At 35.3% G+C, this 26,706-nt stretch overlaps 1 protein-coding gene across 3 annotated transcripts in view; it reads right to left on the bottom strand.

Annotated features, from left to right (window-relative positions):
* Nucleotides 1-26,706, bottom strand: part of POF1B (POF1B actin binding protein) — a 103,495-nt gene that overhangs the window by 33,294 nt on the left and 43,495 nt on the right. For all 3 annotated transcript variants that reach the window (XM_078065162.1, XM_078065164.1, XM_078065163.1), the window contains exons 7-9: nt 15,793-15,923; nt 2,919-2,946; nt 280-354 (exon numbers count right to left, since the gene is read on the bottom strand). In XM_078065162.1, the coding sequence (XP_077921288.1) occupies nt 280-354; nt 2,919-2,946; nt 15,793-15,923 (234 nt within the window). The remainder of the gene's footprint in view (nt 1-279; nt 355-2,918; nt 2,947-15,792; nt 15,924-26,706) is intronic.

The following is a 26,706-nucleotide window of genomic DNA, read 5'->3' as shown; positions in this document are numbered from 1 at the left end:
ACCCTGGGATCATGACCTGAGCTGAAGGCAGACGCTTAATGACTGAGCCACCCAAGCGCCCCAGGGAACAGTATTTTTAGAATGCTTACCTGAATGGTAGTTATTCAATATAAGTGAAAGTCTGAACAAACTATAATGCAAGACTTGTTTAATCAAAGTATAATCAACTCTCCTGAAATAGGATTTTTACTTAGAACTTTCTGTTTTTCATTAAGGGAAGCATCCTTGGCTAGTGGTTTGTCATTGTTGATCTCACACCCACTCTTGACCCCAACTCACCTGCAGAATATAGCGAATTTGCTGTTTTGTAAACTCTGACAATCCTTTAGGAATCAAGGATTCAATGTCTTCTGACTGTAAGAAAAGAGAAGTTTATCCATTTAACAGATGCATATTAGTATTATAATCTTAGGGTCAGTAGTTCACAGACTTCTGTGCAGCAGAGCATATTTTTAGGAACATCAAAAGATTATTTCATTTTCTGGGCAATAGTTGCTACCAACTTCATTTCTAGCCTATCAGTTCTTACTTTTAAAAACTTGATTATACCATATACACTATGGAAAGAACCTTGAATTCCAGGCATTTTAGGGAACAGCTTTGTGCAACCAACCAGATGTTCCATTTTTACTTTTTTAAAAGAGTAATTTAAAAAAGAAGATGGTTCTCAAATCCCATTAAACACTTTATTTCAGTGTATCTTTCAAAAACTGGAAGCTTTGCTGGGTGGTTAATATGACATTTTCAAGGTTGATTTTTTTAAATAACGAAAATTTGGGGAAATAAAATTAAGGGCTTATTGAGGATTTATATTGAGCTATGATAACTTCTGAAAAATTAAGATGTTGCCACAACAACACTGAGAAGCTTTAACTAGTTTTTTTTGGCTTGAAGAAACACAGATTTATTATCTCATAGATCTAGAGATTGGAAGTCAGTGGGCTAAAATTAATGTATCAGCAGGACTGCATTCTTTTGGTGGGCTCTAGGGGAGAATCTATTTCATTGCTTTTTTGTTTCTACCAGCTGCATGAATTCCTTGGCTGGTGGCCTCATCACTCCAACCCTGGCTTCTCTTGGCAGATCTAACTCTGACCTCCTGCCTCCCTCTTTTAAGGACCCTTAGTGATTACATTGGATCCACCCACATAATCCAGGATAATCTCCTTACTTTAAGATCCTTAATTTAGTCACATTTGCAAAGTCCCTTTTGCCATGTTAAAGTAACATATTCAAAGGTTTCGGGGATTAGGATGTGGACATCTTTGGGAGGCCATTATTCTGTCTTCCACATCATCTTATTGCCCTCATTCTGAAGCTCATATCCATACAGTTCCCTTTGTGAAGTCTAGATCCAAAAGAGGGAGATTCTAATAGAGGCAGGGTCTCCCTCTCCACCTGCCCAAGACCCTCCTCCTTGGATGACTGACCAAGAATCCACTTCCTCAGAGCATATCTTGCCCTCTTCCACAGGGGGTGACCTTTCTCTATGGCTGTTGCAAGACAAGTTCATTACAATACCATCCAGTACCCCTGACGTCAGTACCCCTCCCTCAAACCATAGAAGAATGATATCCTTACAAAAACACAGAGAGCTGGGCTCCTGGGTGGCTCAGGCAGTTAAGTGTCTGACTCTTGATTTTGTCTCAAGTCATGATCTCGGGGTCCTAGGATCAAGCACCACCTTGGTCTCAGTGCTGAGTGTGAGCCTGCTTAAGATTCTCTCTTTCCCTCTCCCTCTGCCCCTACCCCTACTCACACACACACTCTCTCTCTCAAGTAAATAAATAAATCTTAAAAAAAAGAGAGAGGAAAGTACTGAAGCTAAGGTACTTCAGACACTTATCTCCCCAAATCCCATGCCTAGCCCACCAAGCATCATTGTCTTCTTTTTTTTTATTCAAGTGTAATTAACATGCAGTTATATTAGTTTCAGGTGTACAATATGATTCAACAACTGTATACATTTCTCAGTGCTTATCAAATTAAGTGTACTCTTAAGCCTCCTTATCTATTTTATCCATCACCCCACTGACCTCTCCTCTGGTGAGAAGCTTCAACTAATTTTAAGTGAGAAGCAATTCAGTACTTCTTAACGGCAATCTAGGGCTTTCTGAATTATTGTAATGAATACAGTATATCAATGCATTGGAAATAAAAAAATAACACAAAAAGGCCACTGTGCTTTTTTATTACATTGAAATCAGTTTTCCCTATTTGATGACTTATTCCATTAAAAGTAATTATTAACAAAATGTGCATATATAATAGAATTAATACTTGAAAAAAATGTACTTTAAGTTGCTGTCTATTTGTCATGGGTCATATAAGGTTTCAAAATGCACTAAAACTAAATTTGCTATTTATTTAGTTAATGTAGGTTTCAATTTTCTAAAGCAAAGAGTATTTGGTCAATGAAATTTTAAATGTTTTGATAAACAAAGACAAATTAAATCATAAATGACAACTGATAAAACATTTTTGCATGAATAATTATTACTCTTGTTATTATTTTAAATATCTATTTATTTATTTTAAAGGACATGCAAGAGAAAGACAGTGGAGGGGAGGGGCAGAGGAAGAGGGAGAGAAAGAACCTCAAGCAGATGCCACACTGAGCATGGAGCCCAACGTGGCTCTCAATTCCACAACCCTAAGATCATGACCTGAGCTGAAATCAAGAGTTCGAAGCTCAACTAACTGAGCCACCCAGGCTCCCCAATGATTATTACTTTTTATAGCCATTACAAATATATAAATAGTTCTATCATTTTAAAGGCAAAATAATCATCATGTCTTTCACTAATCTCTGTTTCCAGTCTAATATAGGTACCAAACTAAAACAATATCATCAGTGAAAATGTCAGAATCTGCTTTGTTATCAACTATATTTGATTTTCAACTATTTTTGCACTTACCTCAGCTGTAGACTCAAAGTCCTCTTTGCTGTAAGAGTGAAAAAAAAGGATAGACAACTTAAGAAAATGTATATAATGATCATATATAAATGTTAGTGTTCAAATTATATTATCTTACTTTTTGATATATCATAATAGCAACATTTAAATTTATAATTCAAATAAATTTTAAACTAACTAAAATGGAACTTGACAAAAATAAAGATAATTTTCCTGGAACTAGCTAATCTATTAAAAGGAATAATATCAAAATAACAAACCAAAAGAATATAAAGAATCAGTTACTGCCATCCATTAGCACCTGTTCATTTGTGGATAGATGTACAAGTCCTTGGCACTGGCAATAAGTGCTACCTGCGTGAATTAATAACAATAATAGTTGTTCTCTATTTCCACCTCCCTTTTCTCCTGTATTGCTTACTTTCAGTGCTGAGTCCAGCTTCTCTCCATAGAGTCTTCAAGTTATTCATACCCTTTTCATCAAAATCAAAACTTGCAAGACAAGGCTAACTCATTCAATCTACACTACACTATATGGCAGTGACAAAACTTAAAATGTATTTGAATGTTTACATAGGGACAGGGCCTTAAGCAACATGACCAAAATTCTAGTGGGATAATAGAACTTCTAGCATCAAAATGAATGTTTGGGCACCAGGGTTGGAAGACCCTTTGTGATGCCACGTTAGGTAGGCAAATGCTGCAAAAGAATTGTTAGTGATTATGCCAGTCTGCCACTTGCTCCTTTGGGGAATAATGAAAGTGGAAAAGGGTACAGTTCTAGAGTCAGTGGCAAGAGACAGGCCTTTATTTCTGCCTACTTGCTCCATCTGTGCTTAATTGAAGAACTGGGTACAAAATATATGGTGAATATACTTCTCAAATAAAAACACAGTAACACATGTCCTGACAGCAAGGCAGAATATTTTAAAGATGGTCATATAAAATCAGAGGTATATGAGTGCCACATCTTCAGTATAAGAAAAAAGTATTTTAGAGATATGTTAGGACATTAGCTCCTACCTTTACCTTCTAAGTAAGTGCTTATGAGTAATATATTGCTTACAGAGATAAGAGGGTCACTCACTGTACAAAACATCTTGCATACGTTTAAAAAAAAAGACTAATGTGGAAGAAGATAACTGAAGATTCAATTTCCTGAAGCATGACTACATATTTGCTGTTGTTTGTATGTATGTATGTGGCATTTCCTGTGTTGCCCAAAATAGAAATTGTGGAGAGGCCCTAGAAATATAAATAAATAAATAAATAAATAAATAAATAAAATATCATGTACTTTTTGAATGCTTTATTAAAGTAATGGCATGCATATACTGGGAGTGACAACAAGTTAAAAATAATAATCAATGCAGTTTTAGTCATCTTTCATTACTATTAACTGGAATTATCACAGTATTAATGGACCTTTCTGTTAAAAATTCCACTTCCCAAGCCAACCTAGTACATGTGTCCCTAGTCATTTCTTTCTACAAATAAGAAAACAAAACAAAGAAATAAAGCAAGGAACGATCAACAGCACTTAATACTGCAATGTTTTAAAGTAACCAGAATGGTTTTGTGAGACATTTTTCCTTAATTCTTACCCTGAACCCACTCATTGCTTAATTGTAACATAGAAAAAGAAGAAAAGTGGGGACAAAAGGAGAGGACAAAAGAGGGGACAAAGGAGGGAACAAAAGAGAGAGAGTGAAAACAAAGACAGCAGAGCAAGGAGGTGGAGAGGTCAATGTGAATTACATCTCCAACCTCACCAGGGGATGGTGGCTAGAATTACAATGGGCAGAAAACAACAACAACAACAAACAAAAAAAAAACCACGAAAACACAAAACAAAAAAACAGTGGCAAGAGAGGAGGAGAACATGGCAGCAGAGTAGGAGGACCCTACGTTCCTCAATTCCCATGAACACAACTAGAGTACTATCAAATCATCCTAAACATCCTAGAAATTGACCTGAAGACTGACAGAACAAACTTCACAACTAAAGGGAGACAAGAGGCCACATCAAAGAAAGTAGGAAGTATGGAGATGTGGTTTAAGGGAAAAACAGATTCTGGGTGCTGTGAAGGGGAGAGCCATGGTCACGGAGAATGGTGAGAGAGAGAGAGAGAGGAGCACACAGGGAAACCCACATGGAGAATGTTTTCCCAAAGCCATTGGCTTGGCCAATGAGAAGGGCTGAATTTAGTTAGACCTTGCAACCAGCAGGGCTTAAAGTCTGGTTTTAAAGGACAGCAGGTTTGGCTGAGATAGAGCCCTGAGAGCACTGCTCTGCTCCTGGAGAGAAGGCAGGCAAACAACCTGGGGGCAGATGGTATGGCAACAAAGATCTGAAGTATGCCTCAGGCACACAGTGGAGAGATTATACACTGCTCTCAGAGCACGTCGCTGAGAGGCAGCTTTCACAGAGGCCTCTCTGAGAAGAAAGGAACTGGCTGGCAACATTTCCTATCCCGACCCCAGCATAAACAGAGAGCCACCTGTAGTAAGCAGTTCAGTGGGGACACTGGCTGCCTAACTTGCTTATACCAACCCTACCTGCCTGTGCTTTGGTGGGACTGCCCTTCTAAGTCAAGCATACCTCAGTACCAACACAGTGGGCCCCTCCTCCAGAAGACCTGCCAAACCCCTGCTCACACTAGATCTGCAGGGCCTCAGTCCTGGTAAAGTTAGTGTCAGGTCTCATTTCACAAGTAGACCAGATCACACTGAGTAAAAACTCACCACATTCAGGTCAGGTACCAAACACTGCTCACAGCAGGCAAGGAGAGCCTAGGCAGATGACTGACCTGAAGGATACCACAGCCAAAATATCACCACAGAGTGCACACAGCACATATGAGAGACACTCCCTGAAGTGCCAGGCTCTGGGCACTAGAAAACCTCTTCCTCAGAAGGACATTAATTTCAGGAGCAGGAGACATAACCGGCTTTTCTAACACAAAGAAGAAGGCAGACACTAAGACAAAATGCCAAGACAGAGAAACTTATCCCAAATGAAGGAACAAGATAAGGCCACAGTCATAGATCTAAGTGAAACAGATATAAGTAATGGCCTGATGGAGAATTTAAAGCAACATTCATAAGGATACTCACTGGGCTTCAGAAAAGAATGCAAGACATCAGTGAGACCCTTATCACAGAGATAAAAAAAGTCAAAAAAGAATCAGTCAGAGATCAATAATGCAATAAATGAGATTGGAAACAAACTTGATGCAATCAACAGCAGGCTGTAAGAAGCAGGGGAATGAATCAGTGACCCAGCAGATGAAATAATGGAAAATAATGAAGCTGAACAAAAGAGAGAAAGAAGAATTAATGTAATATGAAAATAGACTTAGGGAACTCAATGACTCCATCAAATGTAATAACATTCATATTATAGGAGTCACAGAAAAAAAAGAGAGAGAAAAGGGGGCAGAAAACTTATTTGAAGAAATAATAGCTGAAAGTTTCCTTATTCTGCAGAAAGAAACAGACATCCCGATCCAGGAGGCACAGAGAACTCCTATCAAAATCATCAAAAGCAGGCCAACACCAAGACATATTGTAATTAAATTTGCAAAATATAGTGAAAAAGAAAACATCTTAAAAGCAACAAGACAGAAGTCCTTAATATACAAGGGAAGACCCATAAGTCTAGCTGCAGATTTCTCAACAGAAACTTGGCAAGCCAGAAGAGAGTAGCATGATATATTCAAAGTGCTGAAGGGGAAAAATCTGCAGTCAAGAATATTCTATCCAGCAAGGCTAACATGCAGAATAGGAGAGATATCTTCCCAGACAAACAAAAACTAAAGGAGTTCATGACCACTAAACCAGCTCTGCAAGAAATATTCAAGGGGACTCTGAGTGCAAAGGAGAGACCAACAGTGACAAAGACAAGAAAGGATGAGAGAAAATCTCCAGAAACAATGACAAAAAAGTAATAAATGCATATGAACCAATAATTATTTTGAATGTAAATGGACTAAATGCTCCAATCAAAAGACATAAGTGTCAGAATGGATTAAAAAACAAGACCCATCTATATGCTTCCTACAAAAGACCTATTTTAGACCTAAAGACACCTGTAGATTTAAAGTGAAGGGATGGGGGGGCCTGGGTGGCTCAGTTGGTTAAGCGTCTGCCTTCGGCTCAGGTCATGATCCCAGGGTCCTGGGATCGAGCCCCGCATTGGGCTCCCTGCTTGGTGGGGAGCCTGCTTCTCCCTCTTCCCTTGCTCGTGCTCTCTCTCTTTCAAATAAATAAATAAAATCTTAAAAAAAAAAAAGAAAGAAAGTGAAGGGAGGGAGAAACATTTATCATACAAATGGATGTCTAAAGAAAGCCTGAGGAACAATACTTATATCGCACAATCTAGACCTTAAAACAAGGACTGTAACAAGAGACAAAGAGGGGCTATATAATCATAAAGGGAAAAATCCAACAAGAAGATATAATAATTGTAAATATTTATGCACCCAACATGGGAGCACCCAAATACATAAAACAGATAATAACTAACATAAAGGAACTAATGGATAATAATACAATAATAGTAGGGAACTTTAACACCCCACTTACATCAATGGACAGATAATCCAAACAAAAAAATCAACAAGAAAACAATGGCTTTGAATGACACACTGGACCAGATGGACTTAACAGATATATTCAGAACATTCCATCCTAAAACATGAGAATACACATTCTTTTCAAGTGCACGTAGGACATTCTCCAGAAGAGATCACATATTAGGTCACAAAACTGGCCCCAACAAATACATAAATTTGTAATCATACCATGCACCTTTTCTGACCACAACACTATTGAAAAGACATCAACCACAAGAGAAAACTTGGAAAGACCACAAATACATGGAGCTTAAGCAAAATGTTACTAAACAATGAATCAGACAAACAGGAAATCAAAGAAAAAAAATCCATGGAAACAAATGAAAATGAAAACAAAATTGTCCAAAACCTTTGGTATGCAGCAAAAGTGATCCAAAAGGGAAATATATAGCAATACAGGCCTACCTCAAGAAGCAAGGAAAATCTCAAATAAACAACCTAAACCTACACCTAAAGGAGCTACAAAAAGAAAGGAAGTAATAAAGATTAGAGCAGAAATAAATGATATAGAAATAAAAAAAGTAGAAAAATCAATGAAACCAGGAAATGGTTCTTTGAAAAAAATTAATAAAATTGATAAACCTCTAGTCAGAATTATCAAAAAGATAAGCACCCTAATAAATGAAATTATAAGTAAGATAGGAAGAATAACAACTGACACCACAGTAATACAAACAATTATAAGAGAATATTATGAAAAGTTATATGCCAAGAAGTTGGACAACCTGGAAGAAGTGGATAAATTCCTAGAAAGATATAAATTACCAAAACTGAAACAGGAAGGAATAAAAAACTTGAACAGCAATAACCAGCAAAGAAGTTGAATCAGAAAACAAAAAACTCCCAACAAACAAAAGTCAGGGGCCAGATGGTTTCACAGCAAAATTCTACCAAACATTTAAAGAAAAACTAATACCTATTCTTCTCAAAATATTGCATGAAATAGAAAAGGAAAGAAAACTTGCAAATTCATTCTATGAGGCCAGCATTACCCTGACACCAAAACCAGATAAAGACTCCACAAAAAAAAAAAAAAAGAGAGAGAGAGAGAAATACAGACCAATATCCCTGATGAACATGGATACAAAAATTCTCAATAAAATACTAGCAAACCAAATCCAACAATACATTAAAAAACATTCAGCACAATCAAGTGGGATTTATTCCTAGGTTGCAAGGGTGGTTCAATATTCACAAATCAATCAAGATGATACAGCACATTAAAAAAAGAAAGGATAAGAATCACATGGTCATTTCAATATATGCAAAGAAAGCATCTGACAGAGTATAACATCCATTCATGATAAAAACGCTCAGCAAAGTTTAGGGGGAACATGACCCCAACATAATAAAGGTCATATATAAAAACCCACGACTAATATCCTCAATGGGGAAAAACCAGAGCATTTCCCTAAGGTCAGGAACAAGACAGAGATGTTCACTCTCCCAGCTGTTATTTAACATAGTACTGGATACAGCAATCAGACAAGAAAAAGAAATAAAAGGCATCAAATCAGCAAGGAAGAAGTCAAACTCTCACTATTTGCAGATGACAAGATACAATATATAGAAAACCCAAAAGACCCCACCAAAATTTCCTAGAGCTGATACAGGAATTCAGTAATCTTGTAGGACACAATATCACTATACAGAAATCTGTTGCATTTCTATACACCAGTAATGAAGCAGCCAAAAGAGAAATCAAAGAATCAATCCCATTTACAATTGTGCCAAAAACAGTAAGATACCTCACCAAAGAGGCAAAAGACCTAGACTCTGAAAACTGTAAAACACTGATGAAAGAAATTGCAGAGGACACAAAGAAATGGAAAGACTTTCCATTCTCATGGGTTGGAAGAAAAAATATTGTTAAAATGTCTATGCTACCCAAAGCAATCTACACATTCAATGCAATCCTGATCAAAATACCATCAACATTTTTCACAGAGCTGGAAAAAACAATCCCAAAATTTGTATGGAATCAGAAAAGATCCTGAATAGCCAAAGGAATCTTGAAAAAGAAAAGCAAAGCTGGAGTAATCACAAGTCTGGACTTCAAGTTATTTTACAAAGCTGTAGTGATCAAAACAGTATGGTACTGGCACAAAAACAGAAAAATAGATCAATAGAACAGAATAGAAAACCCAGAAATGAACCCACAACTATATGGTCAATTAATCTTCAACATAGCAGGAAAGAATATCCAATGGGAAAAAAGGCACTCTCTTCAAAAAATGGTGTTGGGAAAAATGGACAGCATCATATAAAAGAATGAAACTAGACCACTTACACCAACTACCAAAAGAAATTCAAAATGGATTAAAGACCTAAATGTGAAACCTAGAACCATAAAAATCCTAGAGGAGAACACAGGTAACCTCTTTGACATCAGCCATAGCAACTTCTTCCTAGAAATGTCTCTCAAAGCAAGAGAAACAAAAGCAAAATTGAATTATCTTTTTAATTGAACTATTTGGACTTCATCAAAATAAAAAGCTTCTGCAAAGCGAAGGAAGCAATCAACAAAATAAAAGGCAACCTACAGAATTGGAGAAGATATTAGCAAATGACGTATCTGATAAAGGTTTAGTACCCAAAATATGAAAAGAATTTATGAAACTCAACACCCAAAAAATGAATAATCCAACATAAAAATGGGCAGAAAGCATTATCAACAATAGCCAAACTATGGAGAGAGTCCAAATGTCCACTGACTGATGAATGGATAAAGAAGATGCAGTGTATATATATATATATATATATATATGCATATATATACACACACTATTATATATACACAATTATATGTATAATTATTCTTTAATATTATTATATTAATGTATATATATAATGGAATATTAATCAGCCATCAAAAAAATTAAAACTTGCCATTTGCAATGATGTGGATGGAGCTAGAATATATTATGCTCAGCGAAATAAGTCAGATAGAGAAAGAAAAATACCATATGATTTAACTCCTCTGTGGAATTTAAGAAACAAAACAGATGAACATATGGGAGGGGGGAAAAAGAGAGGGAAACAAACCATAAGAGACTCTTAATGACAGAGAACAAGCTGAGGATTGATGGAGGGAGATGGGTGGGGGATGGGCTAGATAAGTGAGGGCTATTAAGGAGGGCACTTGTTATGATGAGCACTGGGCATTGTGTGTAAGTGATGAATCACTGAATTCTACTTCTGAAAACAATATTGCACTTTATGTTAACTAACTAGAATTTATTTAATTTTTAAAGATTTTATTTATTTATTTGAAAGAGAGAGAGTGAATGAGAGAGAGAGAGCACAACCCGGGGGGAAGGGAAAAGGGAGAAGCAGACTCCCCAGTCTCCCCAGTGAGGAGGGAGCCCAAAGCAGGGATTGATCCCACGACCCTGAGATCATGACCTGAGCTGAAGGCAGACACTTAACCGACTGAGCCACCCAGGCACCCAAACTAACAAGAATTTAAACAGAAATCAAAAAAATTAAAATGGGCAGAAGACATGATTAGACATTTTCCCAAGAGAGAGATAGCCAACAGACACATGAAAAGATGCTCACCATCACTGGTCATCAGGGAAATACAAATCAAAACTACAATGAGATATTACTTCACTCCTGTCAGAATGGCTAAAATCAACAAGACAAGAAATGACAATTGTTGATAAGGGCGTGGAGAAAGGGGAACCTTCTTGCACGGTTGGTGGGAATGCAAACTGGTGCAGCCACTCTGGAAAACAGTATGGAGGTTCTTCAAAAAGTTAAAAATAGAACTACTCTAGGATCCAGCAATTGCATGACTAGGTATTTACCCAAAGAATACAAAAATACTAATTCAAAGGGATACATGCACTCTGATGTTTATAGAAGCATTATTTACAATAGCCAAACTATGGAAACAGCCCAAGTGTCCATCAACTGATGAATGGATAAAGAAGAGGTGAGATATATATAATGGAATATTACTCAGCCATAAAAAAGAATGATATCTTGCCCTTTGCAATGACATTGGTGGAGCTAGAGAATATTATGCTAAGGGAAATAAGTCAGTCAGAGAAAGACAAATACCATATGATTTCACTCATATGTGGAATTTAAGAAACAAAACAAAAGAGCATGGGGAAAAAGAGAGAGACAAACCAAGAAACAGACTCTTAATTATAGAGAATAAACTGATGGTTACCAGAGGGGAGGTGGGTGGAGGATGGGTTAAGTAGGTGATAGGGATTAAGGAGTCCATTTGTTATGATGAGCACCAGTGTTGTATGGAAGTGTTGAATCATTATATTGTACACCTGAAACTAATATTACACTGTATGTTAACTAACTGTAATTTAAATAAAAATTTTAATTTTTTTTTAAAAACAGTGACACTACTATATGCCATCTCACCTCCTAGGAAGGAAGGAATATAATAAGGAAAAACAAACAGAAAATAATGAAAGGTGGAAAAGAGGGAAGGAATAAAGAGAAAGAAACTGACAACCTTCTAACAGAAAGTCTTAATCACCAAAATTTTAAAAGACCCTCTCCACTGTGGAGTGTTTATTAATGTGGAGACACTACCTTTCTATTTCTTTTGTGTGTGTATTTTAGGTACTCTAAGAATTAAATTCAAGGCTTTGTATTGCTTAATCACATATTTAAGTTATCCATGTAAATTTATCAAAACCCCTCAATGAAAGTGTTGTTCCAAAACCATGGATTACCCTTTTACTGGGATAATCACTATGAAATAACATAACTTCTTTTGTTCAGTTACTTTGTCTACTTCTAATTAGTATGAAACTAATAAATTTGGAATATTTTCAACTCTCATTCTATAACCCTTTATTGAGTAGAAACTTTGTCAAATCCATGTGTTCTGAACTATTTTGGGGCAATACAAACCACAAATACTGTCTTACTTCATATAAACATAGTTGTTCCAAGACAAAATTTGAACAATGTCAAACCAGTCTAAATACTGTGAACTTTTCAAATTTGATGATTCAAAAAATTGATAATTTCTTCAATTTTTCTGCATTATCTTAAATAATTTGGAGATATATGTCTAATATTGAAAGGTTAAGTGATTTGCCTAAGGAGAAAAGCTTCTCAGAATATGAGTTCTAATCTCAGATCTTTTGACCTTTGTGGCCTTAGGTAAGTGATTCTCAAACTTAAGCATATATCAGAGTCCTCTGGAGGTTTGTTGCTGTCCCCTACTCCCTTAGTTTCTGATTCTGTAGTGCTATTTCCAAGTTCTCACATGATGCTGATACTGCTTATAAGTGTATGTCTTAAATCATTTTTGGCTTATAACAAATCTAAGAGGTAAGTATTGTTATTATAATACCTATTTTACAGATGAAGAAACTGAAGTACAGAGAAAGTAAACAAGTTGCCTGACATTACACATCAAGTATGTAACAAAAGCTGAAACATAAGCCCAGGATATGAACTCTGGATCTAGAATCAGGGTACTTAAGATTAAATCTCTATATGCTTTTGATTTTACAATGTGATACTTTGATAGAAATATTCATATGGCATGATGAATGTACAGAGATGAACACTTGACCAAATTAAATATCTAAGAGAGGCTTTGTAGAAAAGCTGAGTCACAGTTTATAGGTAAAATAGTACTCAAAAATGTTTAATCCATTTCAAGCATTTAGTAGCTGTTGTGACCTTAAGTTAATAACTTACTCCCTTTGGGTCTCCATTTGAAACTTTCTAGGGTTACTGTACAAATTAGACAATATAGGAAAAGTACTTAGCACAATGTCCCTGGCACATAGTGTACACTCAATAAATAATTGACTACTCAGAGTGAGGGGGAAGATTTTAAGGTAGTGACCTTATGCAAATGGCTGGTTGTGTGAAATAGTTTTTTGGGTAGAAAAAAGGTGTTTATTAGAATAAAACAATGAAGAAGGCCTAACTGAAGATGGAAATCATGCATTTATAATGACTCCATAAATGCCTGTGCTTTTCTCTAACTGTGCTCAACTGCATGGATGTAGCAGTAAAGAAGGCATTCAGTGTAGTTTTGATTTGCATTTCCTTGATGATCAGTGATGTTGAGCATCTTTTCATATGTATTTTGTTAGTTAACATGTAGTGCAACATTGGTTTCTGGAGTAAAATTTAGTGATTCATCACTTACATACAACACCCAGTGCTCATCACAACAAATGCCCTCTTTAATACCCATCACTCATCCAGCCCATCCCCTACCCATTTCCCTCCATCAACGCTCAGTTTGTTCCCTACTGTTAAGAGTCACTTATGGCTTGTTTCTCTCTCTCCTTTTTTTTTCTTTTCCCCCTTCCTATATGTTCATCTGTTTTCTTTATTAAATTCCAATTATGAGTGAGATAATATGGTATTTGTCTTTCTCTAACTTATTTCACTTAGCATAATACACTCTAGTTCCATCCATGTCATTGCAAATGACAAGCTTTCAATCTTTTTGATGGCTGAATAATATCCCATTGTATATATATACCATGTTTTCTCTATCCATTCATCAGTCGATGGGCATTTGGGATCTCTCCATAGTTTGGCTATTGTTGATAATGGTGCTATAAATATTGGGGTACATATATCCTTTGTATTCTGCCTATTTTTAATTGGATTGTTTGTTTTTTGTGTGTTGAGTTTTATAAGATAACTATAGAGAGCAAACATGGTTACCAGAAGGGAGGTGGGGGGGGGATGTGTTAAATAGGTGATGGGGATTAAGGAGGGCACTTATGATGAGCACTGGGTGATGTATGGAAGTGTTAAATCACTATATTGTATACCTGAAACTGATATTACACTGTGTGTTAACTAATTTGAATTTAAATAAAAACTTTAAAAAAATTTTAAAAAGAAGGCATTCATATATTCAACAAATATTTATTGAACACCACACTAAACTAGTCACCATGCTAAACACCAAGGAAACCAGGGTAAATAAATCAGCCCTCACAAAGTCCTCTGAATTCTAGGGGTAGTGAGTGTTATGTATTGGACAGAGTAGATAGTGGTAAAAAGAAACAATAAATAAAGCAGAGAGCTAGACTACTCAAGAATTGGGATTTTGCTAAATGGGAGGAACAATAAGATAAGAAGGTAAGGCACTTGAGGATGTTAGTAAGAGAATGGTGCAGTCATGAATATGAAAGCAAGAAAAGTTAGAGAGGATGGAGTTAAAAATGGGGAGAAAGGATTGTAATAAATGGGGAGGGAAAAAAATGGATAAGAGATTAAAGATCTTTAAGAGGTAGAAGAATCCAGTTAGTGAGGTGTGAATTAGAAAAAAAAATTTTACCAACTTTCCTTTATCCTACATATTTTTCTGAATTTGTGGAGCTTTCCTAGAATTTGTCTGATAGTTGGCCATATATATGATGTGACTATGTAGTGAAAGGCAAATTTTGTAGCTTATGTAGCTTATGGAATTCATTTCAGGACATAATATGCTCTCATCTATGCATGAGTAGTTGATAAATTGTTATGTGTATATATTTAAATACATATAATTATTATTTAGTATATAATTATAAAATATACATATTTGTATTTGTATTAATTTACAAATACTTATATAATTTACATTTAATATATTATATGCAATGCAATATATATTTAAATAATACATAATATTTTTCATAATATATAACACTAAATGTATATTAAACTCTGGCCTTTGTACATTGAGCATAAATCAATGGAAGATGAATAGTAGTGTATTGACAGTGGATGGTATCTTATATCATCAGTATAATATCTTATAACAAGTCATAGTATGCCATGCGTTTTTTGAGCTCCCTGTCCAAGAGGTTGCATTTGCCATCAAAGTATGTTACAAAAGAAGGTTCACAGAATTATTTACTGATCCTAAAAGGACTGGTGTGATCTCTTTTGATGATTTTCATGAAGTACATTAACTCTTAAAATGAGACATTTGCTCAAATATGCTCATATAGTTACCCTATTTCCCCAATAAAATACTAGAATTTTGGGGCACCTGGCTGGCTCAGTCAGTGGAGCATGTGACTCTTGATCCTGGGGGTTGTGAGTTTGAGCCCCTTGTTGGGTGTAGAGATTACTTAAAAATAAAACCCTAAAAAAAAGAAGTACTAGAGTTTTTTTGTGAACCTAAAACTGTTCTAAAAAATAAAGTACATTAAAAAATACCAAAGTATCATAAAATGTTTGATAGCTACAACATCGAGGCAAGTGATATTATATATTTACAGTACCTTCCTCCAATTCTCTGCAAATGTTCTAATAAGCAATAATATAGATCTGTATTTTTACGGCTTAAATCCGCAAGTAACTCTCCAAAATATTTGGGGTCCAACTTTTCAGGGCCATCATCTTGAATTATCACCTGAAGAAAGCATCAAGTACGATTATAAACAACATTAAGTATTTCTAAGTTGATAGATGTTTTGATATTAAATGAGAAAAAGTTACATAACCTATTAATACAAGTAACTTATTACAAAGTCATCACATGAGTCAACCCACTAAATTTTCTTTACAACTGAGGTACACATTTTTCAATATGAAAGGAATTTAAAGGAAAAGCAACATTACAATAACATTTTCAATTTTATTTCACTAATCTAAATGATCTAATGAATGCAAAACTTGAATAATTTATATAAAAATTCTTGAGATATATATATATATATATATATATATATATATATAAAAGTAAAACAAGTAAATCAAAATCTCTAAATTGCCCATTATCACCACATGGCTTACTCTTCTGTTCCCTGTTGGAAAAGAACATGTTAATTATTTGAATTATACTGACATTAAAGAATTAATTTTATTTGGACTTGCATCTTCTCAGTGAAAGGCAGCGTAATTTATTAACATATATTAAAGTTAGATTAAATTAACCTTCTCAATTCAATATGTTTTTAGGTATTTCTTCTTATATTCCCTCCAGTTATTATTTGGACTGAATATCTAGTCAATCTGACATGGGAAAGAGTAGCTAAGGGTCAAATGTAGAAAATTCATAGACTTCAAAAACATTTGAAATCCTAAACACAATTACTATGAACAGTGTCCTAAATAACACCTATTCTATTGGCTTCATATAACTTGGTACCAATCTTCTCAAAAATGTTGACCTCCTTGTCTTCCATCTCCAAACACTAACTGGAGGCTAATAACTTAGATTGCATTCCATACTATCTTTGATATTGCATGTGGGACCAAAGGTGTCCTATAAATGCATTTATTCCTAAGTATATATATGATAAATAGACTTCATATTTGACCACTAATACTTCCTTTTCAACTTGTCCTCTGAATGCAGACCCTAAAAATCATGCATGCTGAGGCAAATGGAAGATTTGCAAATATTGCAAAGTAAGCAAAGATGAGTTTTCATAACCATGTCTGTGATATGGTAAGTCATTTATAAAATACAGATAAATTGGGGTGCCTGGGTGGCACAGTCAGTTAAGTGTCTAACTCTTGGTTTCAGCTCAGGTCATGATCTCAGGGTCATGAGATCAAGCCCCATGTTGGGCTCCACACTCGGGGCAGAGTCTGCTTGAGATTCTCTCTCCTTCTCCTTCTTACCCTCCCACTCATGCTCACTCTCTCTCTCTCTAAAATAAATAAATCTTTAAAAAATACAGATAAATAGAAAATACCATATTAAAAGTACAGAATAGTATCTTCATGTTTTCATTAAGATATATATATATATTTCACATTTTTGAAAGTCTTGATGAATACACCACAATGTTATCTTGTCCATGTACCCTTTGAAGTTGGTTTCTTAGAGAAGTAATGATTGCCTCCTAAAGAGAGTAAAGTCTCCTATATAAAGGCATAAGTAGATAACCCGGTAAACTCAATATCATCACATAATGTGTTTATATGTCATAAATTACTAACTTGTGTATATTCAATATAAAACCTTCAAATGTTAACACATAGCAGCACTTTCTATTTCCCAACATTTTCTCTGTTCCAACCACAGTGGATTTCACTGTCCTGGCACACATCGTGTTATTCCTGTCTCTATTCTTTACTCACATTTTTCACTCCTTGGAATACTCTCTCTCCTTCTTGTTGTGTATCCAAATCTTACCCACACTTTGAACACCATCTCAAGATTTAATACCACCATGAAAACTGAAAGTACACCAGCCGACAAGCTAATTCAACTTAGCTCTCTGTGCTCCATTATATTAAATTGTTTTCATATTATTTTACATGTGTAAATCTTGTTCTCTCAGAATCCTCTCCCTACGCTGAAGAAATAAACTTTAGAGTAAAGAATGAGTAGCACCTGTGTGGCTCAATCAGTTAAGCATCTGACTCTTGGTTTTGGCTCAAGTCATGATCTCAGGGTCATGAGATGGAGCCCCCTCATTGGGCTCCATGCTCAGTACAGAGTCTGCTTAAGATTCTTTCCCTCTCCCTCTTCCCCTCCCCCAATCTCGCTCTCTAAAATAAATAAATAAATAAATAAATAAATAAATAAATAATAAAATCTTTTAAAAATAATGAGTTATATTTTTTTTAGTCTCCAAAACATTTATTTAGGGAATTAAAAATGCGTAAAATTAAATGAAATAACTTTCAGGAACAATATTTCATTCCATTTAGGCCATGAAATTTTTAAGAAAAAAGTTGTTTGGAAATTTGTCACATCATTTGAGGGTGAATTAACAGCAGAATGTCAAGTTTGCTAAACCAAAATTTTAAGGGAATGAAAAACTTCAAAATATACAACATTCACAATAAACATACTCAGCCGAAACATAATGAGGTATATAGAGAATATGAAGAAAATAAAGGGTTAGAGTGACTGCCCAAACTTCTAAACAAGATTTTACAAGAATTCTTTAGGAAAGAATTCCTTTTAGATTTGTGTTAATGACACTAAAAATTGAGACAAAAATCTGGTTGAAATAATTGTTAGATTACATTTTTAGTAGTTGAACTCAGAAGGTATATGAAATTTGCAAAAACTGTGAATCCCAAGCAAAAATTCTTTTTAGAAAACATGTTTCTAAAAAACTTTTCCATGAATTATAATCTGCAGGGCACAAAACAGTAAGTGATATTATTAAATATGCTACTTCCACATCTTGTACATCAGACAATTGGACAGAAATATTTTTAAGTATGACAGCAGAGTAAATTGATGAATTTAACGGTTTCTGATTTACTTGTGTACTTTGCTGTGTCTCACAGCAAACAATACAATGTATCTGATTGGAAAAATACTAGGACAAAAAGTCCATTTTTAACAAGTGCTATAGAACTGTCGTTGACAAAGGAACAAACACAATGAAGGCCATGAGTAAGTCAGAAATTGCAAGCATGTTCTATTAGTTGTGTGCATAGAAAGTAAACGTAGCTAAACATAATTCAGAGAATAACTGGCTCTAAGTGGGGATATAGTAGGCTGGCAGATCATCCTTCAGCCAAAGACAAATTTTATGGCATATAAGAGATTTTAGAACTATTTTATCAGGATATTCAAGCAAAACATGATAGCACTCAAACATGTTAAAAAGGCTGACCGAACACATGAAAATAGTTTATTTGCAGAAAGCTGCTAAAGAAATCACCATGTATGCCAAGAGTGCAAGTATTTTTTACATGATACCTGCTGTAAAGATCCTATCGTTCTACTCCAGAAAAGATGTTAAATTATTGTGCATGTGATATAAGCTTAGATGCAGATGAAAATTCAGAGGTAATTTTGTTATCTGGAAAACCAAACACATTGCTCCACTGTCACATTTTAAACCCAAGGTTTAAAAGTGACAGATTTTTCTTAAGTGATAGTATAAAATAGCAAATAAAGAAAATATCAGAATGTTTTAGTTTGTGGGACTGTTTTTATAAATTATAACTACTGATCCAATCTTCAATCCAGAAACTGAAGAGGAGAGTGCTCTTTCAGTTACTATCAAAGAGAAAAGTTTAATAACTTACTGTAAGACCATCAGTGGTACCCTATCCTACAGCTAGGTAAAAACATGTTTTTCTTCATCAGTCTTACTTGAGAGAGAACATCTATTTAGTACTGCAAAATGTAGTATAGTAACCACAAAAGCAAGTTAGGCACAGACTGAAGTTATTGTTTCTATGTTATAATAATATTGAAGGTGTAATAATAATTTATGATTTTAAACAAATCAAGATTTATTCTTATTTCTTAGAAGTTAATTCTATGATGGGAATACTTATCTTAGATCTTGACTGAATAGTGATTTTAACAACTGCCATTAAGCAGTTAACCAAAATGTGTATTTGCTGCATTCTAAACTCCACAGGAAAGCTGTATTGAGAAAGTTTGTTTTCCTAGTAGCCAAATATTTCCAATATGAAAAGAAATTAAAATCAAGTTACAAATAAATAGCAATTTTAATAACAAAGATTAACATTTATCACTTTTGAGACTGGTAATAATCTCTAAATCATAATAATCCATACAAGGAAATGGATAAGGTTACAATAAGATGGCCATTCTCATATGATGCCGATACTTTTTAAAAGGCAATTTAATGGTCCATACTGAGTATCTGTATCAAATGTTATAGAGTTTGGAACCAGTAATTTCTAGGAGTCTACTCTACACATACCTCAGAGTTATAGACAAAAATGTACAAGATTATTATGTTTGCATTATTTACAGAAGCAAAAATAAATGAACAAAAGAACAATGGTTAAATCTATGATGAAATATTAAGTGCTATTAAAAATTATGTTTTGAAAAGTGTGTGCATATGTTTATATATAAAGGTTAGAATGACCTCATTAATAAAATAATCACATTACTTTTTGGTGATGGAATTGTGTTGTTTTTCCTATAGTTTATTTTTTTTAATTTAATTTTATCTTATGTTATGTTAGTCACCATACATCATTAGTTTTTTTTATTATGTTATGTTAATCACCATACATTACATCATTAGTTTTTGATGTAGTGTTCCATGATTCACTATTTGCATATAACACCCAGTGCTCCATTCAGTACGTGCCCTCTTTAATACCCATCACCAGGCTAACCCATCCCCCACCCCCTCCCCTCTAGAACCCTCAGTTTTCATTAGTTTTTGATGTAGTGATCCACGATTCATTGTTTTAATATAACTCCCAGTGCTCCATGCAGTACATGTCCTCCTTAATACCCATCACCGGGCTAACCCGTCCCCCTCCCCCCTCCCCTCTAAAACCCTCAGTTTGTTTCTCGGAGTCTATAGTCTCTCATGATTCATCTCCCCCTCTGATTCTCCCCCCTTCATTTTTCCCTTCCTTCTCCTAATGTCCTCCATGCTGTTCCTTATGTTCTACAAATAAGTGAAACCATATGACAATTGAGTTTCTCTGCTTGACTTATTTCACTTAGCATAATCTCCTCCAGTCCCATCCGTGTTGATGGAGAAGTTGGGTATTCACCCTTTCTGATGGCTGAGTAATATTCCATTGTATATATGGACCACATCTTCTTTATCCATTCATCTGTTGAAGGGCATCTCGGTTCTTTCCACAGTTTGGCTATTGCGGACATTGCTGCAAGGAACATTGGGGTGCATATGGCCCTTCTTTTCACTACATCTGTGTCTTTGGGGTAGATACCCAGGAGTGCAATTGCTGGGTCATAAGGTAGCTCTATTTTTAATTTTTTGAGGCACCTCCACACTGTTTTCCAAAGTGGCTGTACCAACTTGCATTCCTACCAACAGTGTGAGAGGGTTCCCCTTTCTCCACAACCTCTCCAACATTTGTTGTTTCTTTCCCTGTCCACTTTTGCCATTCTAACTGGTGTAAGGTGGTATCTCAATGTGGTTTTGATTTGAATTTCCCTGATGACTAATGATGATGAACATTTGTTCATGTGTCTGTTAGCCATTTGTATGTCTTCTTTGGAGAAGTGTCTGTTCATGTCTTATGCCCATTCTTTGACTTGATTATTTGCTTTTTGGATGTTGAGTTTGAGAAGTTCTTTATTGATTTTGGAAATCAGCGCTTTGTCTGTAGTGTCATTTGCAAATATCTTCTCCCATTCTGTGGGTTGCCTCTTTGTTTTGTTGACTGTTTCCTTTGCTGTGCAGAAGCTTTTTATCTTGCTGAAGTCCCAAAAGTTCATTTTTGCTTTTGTTTCACTAGCCTTTGGTGACGTATCTTGAAAGAAGTGGCCAATGTCAAAGAGGTTACTGCCTATGTTCTCCTCTAGGATTTTAATGGATTCCTGTCTCACATGGAGGTCTTTCATCCATTTTGAGTTTATCTTTGTGTATGGTGTTAAACGGTCAAGTTTCATTCTTCTGTATATAGCTGTCCAATTTTCCCAGTACCATTTATTGAAGGGACCGTCTTTTTTTCATTGCATATTTTTTCTGATTTGTCGAAGATTATTTGACCATAGAGTTGAGGGTCCATATCTGGGCCCTCTATTCTGTTCCACTGGTCTATAGTTTATGCTTATGTGTATAGTTCCAAATTTTTCACAAAGAACATGTATAGATATAACTCACTTCAATGAACAGAGAAATAAAATGAGGATTGTGAACGACAGTAAGTCTATCTCCTGCTTTGTGTCCACTTCTACTCACAAAAGTGTAAAGATGATGATAGGTGGAACTACTGGTTTTCACATTAGAAGTTATTTACCCCAAAGATACAAATGTAGGGATCCGAAGGGGTACGTGCACCCTGATGTTTATAGCAGCAACGTCCACAATAGCCAAACTCTGGAAAGAGCCAAGATGTCCAACGACAGACGAATGGATAAAGAAGATGTGGTATATATACACAATGGAATATTATGCAGCCATCAAAAGGAACGAAATCTTGCCATTTGCAACAACGTGGATGGAACTGGAGGTGTTATGCTGAGCAAAATAAGTCAATCAGAGAAAGACATGTATCATTTGACCTCACTGATATGAGGAATTCTTAATCTCAGGAAATAAACTGAGGGTTGCTGGAGTGGGGGGTGGGGTGGGAGGGATGGGGTGACTGGGTGATAGACACTGGGGAGTGTATGTGCTATGGGGAGTGCTGTGAATTGTGCAAGACGGCTGAATCACAGATCTGTACCTCTGAAACAAATAATACATTATATGTTAAGAAAAAAAAGAAGATAGCAGGAGGGGAAGAATGAAGGGGGGGGAAATCGGAGGGGGAGATGAACCATGAAAGACGATGGACTCTGAAAAACAAACTGAGGGTTCTAGAGGGGAGGGGGGTGGGAGGATGGGTTAGCCTGGTGATGGGTATTGAGGAGGGCACGTTCTGCATGGAGCACTGGGTGTTATACACAAACAATGAATCATGGAACACTACATCAAAAACTAATGATGGAATGTATGGTGATTAACATAACATAATTAAAAAATAAAATAAAATAAAATAAAATGTAAGCTTCCTCATTAAGACTCAATCTCAGCTTGCCAGCATTCACTACCTTTCTTTTCATTTCGGGATACTTTAAATATAAAAGTTCTGAGAACCAGGAGCCCGGAGTCAGAAACTGCAGCTCAGACAGTGAAGGCCCCTGAGCCCGTGGCCCACCAGCTTTCCAACAGCCTTTTATGCGCCTGAGGGGCAACTGTCGCTGAGCTCCTGTCACTCTGACTCATACTTTTTGATATATCCCATAGTATTTAGCACAATACTGGTTGAACACCCTATTAGTTAGTTGCTCAGTAAATACTTGTTGATTGAAAGAAGTCATCTACCTACCTGGTTAGAGGTGATCCTAAATGCTAGCTGATTCTGGAAAGATTTTTTTTTACAGGTTTCTCAAACAAGCTGACCAAGAATGGTTAAAGCCAAAAAGAGCATAGATAGCACTTCCTCAAGAATGCCATGGTGATCCCTTACATTCTCTTCCTAAATGTAGGTTAAGTCTTATTGCAGCAACTAAACTGAATTCCTTGCAGAGTTAGAGACTGACATTTGAGTTTTACCTAGATTTCTAGATCTTGGCAGTCAGCTCCTTAGTGGTAGACCCCTCTCAGGAAATGAAGATCAAAATTAAGCAACTCTTTATTCAAAATAATCAAAAGAATACTTTTGATTTCAAGTTTTACACATGCATTTCTCCTGTATGAAGCATCTATATATTTACCAAACTGGGAGTGGCTTAAAAACATGGTTTCCGATATGATTTTAAAACTCAAAGTTAACTGGATATGGGGAAAATCTAGCTGTCATGTCAGTGTCATTCTATGATCTTAAGGTTATTTCATTGCTGTAGCTGACCAGATAGATAACCCCTCCCTGCCTTACCTCTCTATGTGTGTCCCTTCCAAAACTGTAACTTTCCCAAGTAGAAGAGGGTATTTTGTTAGCCAATAAATTCAAGTGCTGAGCTCCCATTAGAATCTTCAAACAACTAATTTGATATGTTTAGTATTTTGCATATTTTTCTCTTAGCTTCTTATAATCCCCTGTGAAATATAATGTTGTGAAAATCATTTTTTCCTTCCAATGTGATTCAATTGGGAGAGTAATTTCATGATTTCAAACTGTCTTAAAATATATCTTTCTTATTTTTGCACAAATATTCTGTCATTGCACCGCACACTAGTAGACCTCTTAGGTACATAATTCTTTGCCTACATGAATCTTGAGTGCCATTAGTAAAACTTCTGATCATGTGATTTCTATGTGGTGGATTTAGGCACCCAAAAAAGAATCACAGAGTCCAGGGTAAGTAATGATTTATATCAACATTGTATCTGTGTTTATAGCTATAAAGAGGTGCTAAAAGTTACCAAAGGAAAGTGATTTTATTTTGAGAAATAATAATAACTAATATTTATTCTTTACTATGTGCCAGACGTTGTGCTATGAACTCTACATAAATATTAAATGAGGTAATGCTTTCTTAAAACCACTACATAATATTGCCTCCCCAGATGACCTTTATATTTGTCTTTGCAGCTACTTTGGAATTATACTCTCCCTAACCACATTATTTTGGAGTTTAGTTAGGCTAGGACTTGAAACAGTAAGAATTTGATTTTATTAGTGTGAAACTATGCAAAATATGTCTGAACTTTGGTAATAAATTTTAATCAGCTAGAGAAAAGGTAAGAGTATTAGACTTGAAGAAGGGGTTTTTTGGCAAAAGAGATGTCAAGATGGAAACGCAGGAAGCAAAATATCACTCCTTTGTGTGTATATTTCTTCTCAGTTTTGTACAGTCTACAGTTTACATTAATATTTGAGTAATACTCAGTAAAAACCAAAACCCCAGTTGGGTTCAAAATTTGGAGGGAGAGGACCGACAAAAGTCAGATTCTCATATACTGTTAAGTCTTTTACAGGACTATGCTTAACAATAAGTTGAAATTTCCTAACCATAAACTGTGATGTGCTAGTTAGAAATATTTTCTATTACTAAATCACAGGTCCTTGGAGCTCCTTAGCGTTATTGGAACTGTTTTAATGTATGTTGTGACATATCTTTTAGAGTTGGCTCAAATCTATGTTCTCATTGCTTTGAAAAGGCCAAGATAAGGGGCCTCCCAAGAAAACATGAATATTTTGGGTCAGAATAATGGTAGTTCTAGTGACAAATATTGAATTGATAGGATACTTGAGATATAAGTATACCCATAACTACTCATCTGCCTGATGAATGAGAGCTGTCTTAAATGTCAATCTTAGATAATAGCTTTAGTTTTTCACATATAAACAGGGCAGGAATACAAGCTATGCTGAAGAATAGTTGTTCCCAGGTACACAACATGTGATATTTCCCCCCCAAAATTGCAAAAATCATTAAAGATTCTTTAGCATGCATCAATCAAGTACCTTCAATCAGATCATTATTTGACTATAATAATGGCGGACAGTCCAACTTCTTGTTTCTGATTTCAGGTAAAAAAAACAAACAAAAAAATCCCTTTGATTAGAATTTCTGCACAAACCCAAGGCAAGGCAACAATAGTTAGGAGTGAAACCAGAGGCAAATTAGTGTTCATTTTTCAGAAAATCTGTAGAAAGAAAGTACTTTATAAAGGGAAACAATGGGCCTCACCTTACTCCTACCTTGGAAGTTTTTGTCCCGGTTCCAGTTTGGGGTTTTGTTTATTATTTGTAGTCTATGATATTCCAGGAGTGGAATTTTCTTGCTAGCATCTACATTATATAAATTTTGATAATTCAAAAATGATACTTTTGACCATATTTACAAAGTTCAGTGGTAGTGATTATAGAGCCCCTGCAGGTAGTAGACATATAATGGATTTCAGCTGAGCCATCTATATTTTCTTGCCTGGTGCCTCTCAAGCTTAATGACACACATTTGTGAGAATGCTGCTCAGAAGTAGGGATAGTTTGTGATCAAGGCATAAATCACAATGCAGTAGTACAGGGTATTGGCTTAATTAAATTTATTTCCAATGGGTAACTGGCTTAAGTGTGTATATTTTTCACTTATTTAGAAGGGTTGCTTAGCAGATTATAAAGTGCTTTAAATGTCATGTTATATAAAAGTGGTTATACATAAATGTCTAACCCTCCAAAAGGTCATGAACACCTTAAGTAACAAGGTCTGCTGTGTTTAGACCTTACTGAGTAGTAACTTTTTGCTACATGATAATGGAAAACATCAATATGAATAAAAGGTTGCAATGTATAGATTATTATCCTGCAAAGCTCATAAAGATATAGTGACATTTATAGATAAATAATGTTACTGCTTCATTAATTTTGCTTTGACTTGGGACATTTAATAGCTGTCAGACTAATTGAAGCCATAGTTAATCCTGGTGAAATTAAATGTATTTTAGGTACATCATTTGGCTAATAAGGTAAAAAACATAATTGGTCTCTTCCTATGTTGGACCACAAGAAGAAATCCTAGAAGGATAAAAAGTGTCAGAATTTTAGGTTCTGAAAATACTCCTATTTTAATCTCCACAGATATTTTAATAAGGAAATTTGCATTATACAGTACCTGATACGTAGAGTTTTCAATAAATGTTAACACTGAATTGAATGTATTATACAACAATCACAATTCTAAATGAAGACTTTACTCATAACAACAGTTCTGTACTTGAAATAAAAGCCTAATATAATTTTCTGTGTGAGTAAACCTAGGCAGCAAAATGTTGCAATGAGAAAGAATGGAAATTGAAGCCAAAAGTAGAGCTCCC

The sequence above is a fragment of the Halichoerus grypus genome, chromosome X (genome assembly GCF_964656455.1).
Source record: "Halichoerus grypus chromosome X, mHalGry1.hap1.1, whole genome shotgun sequence".
Lineage (NCBI taxonomy): Eukaryota > Metazoa > Chordata > Mammalia > Carnivora > Phocidae > Halichoerus > Halichoerus grypus.
The sequence above is the reverse complement of the archived record's forward strand: the minus strand, read 5'-3'. Positions and strand labels throughout refer to the sequence as shown.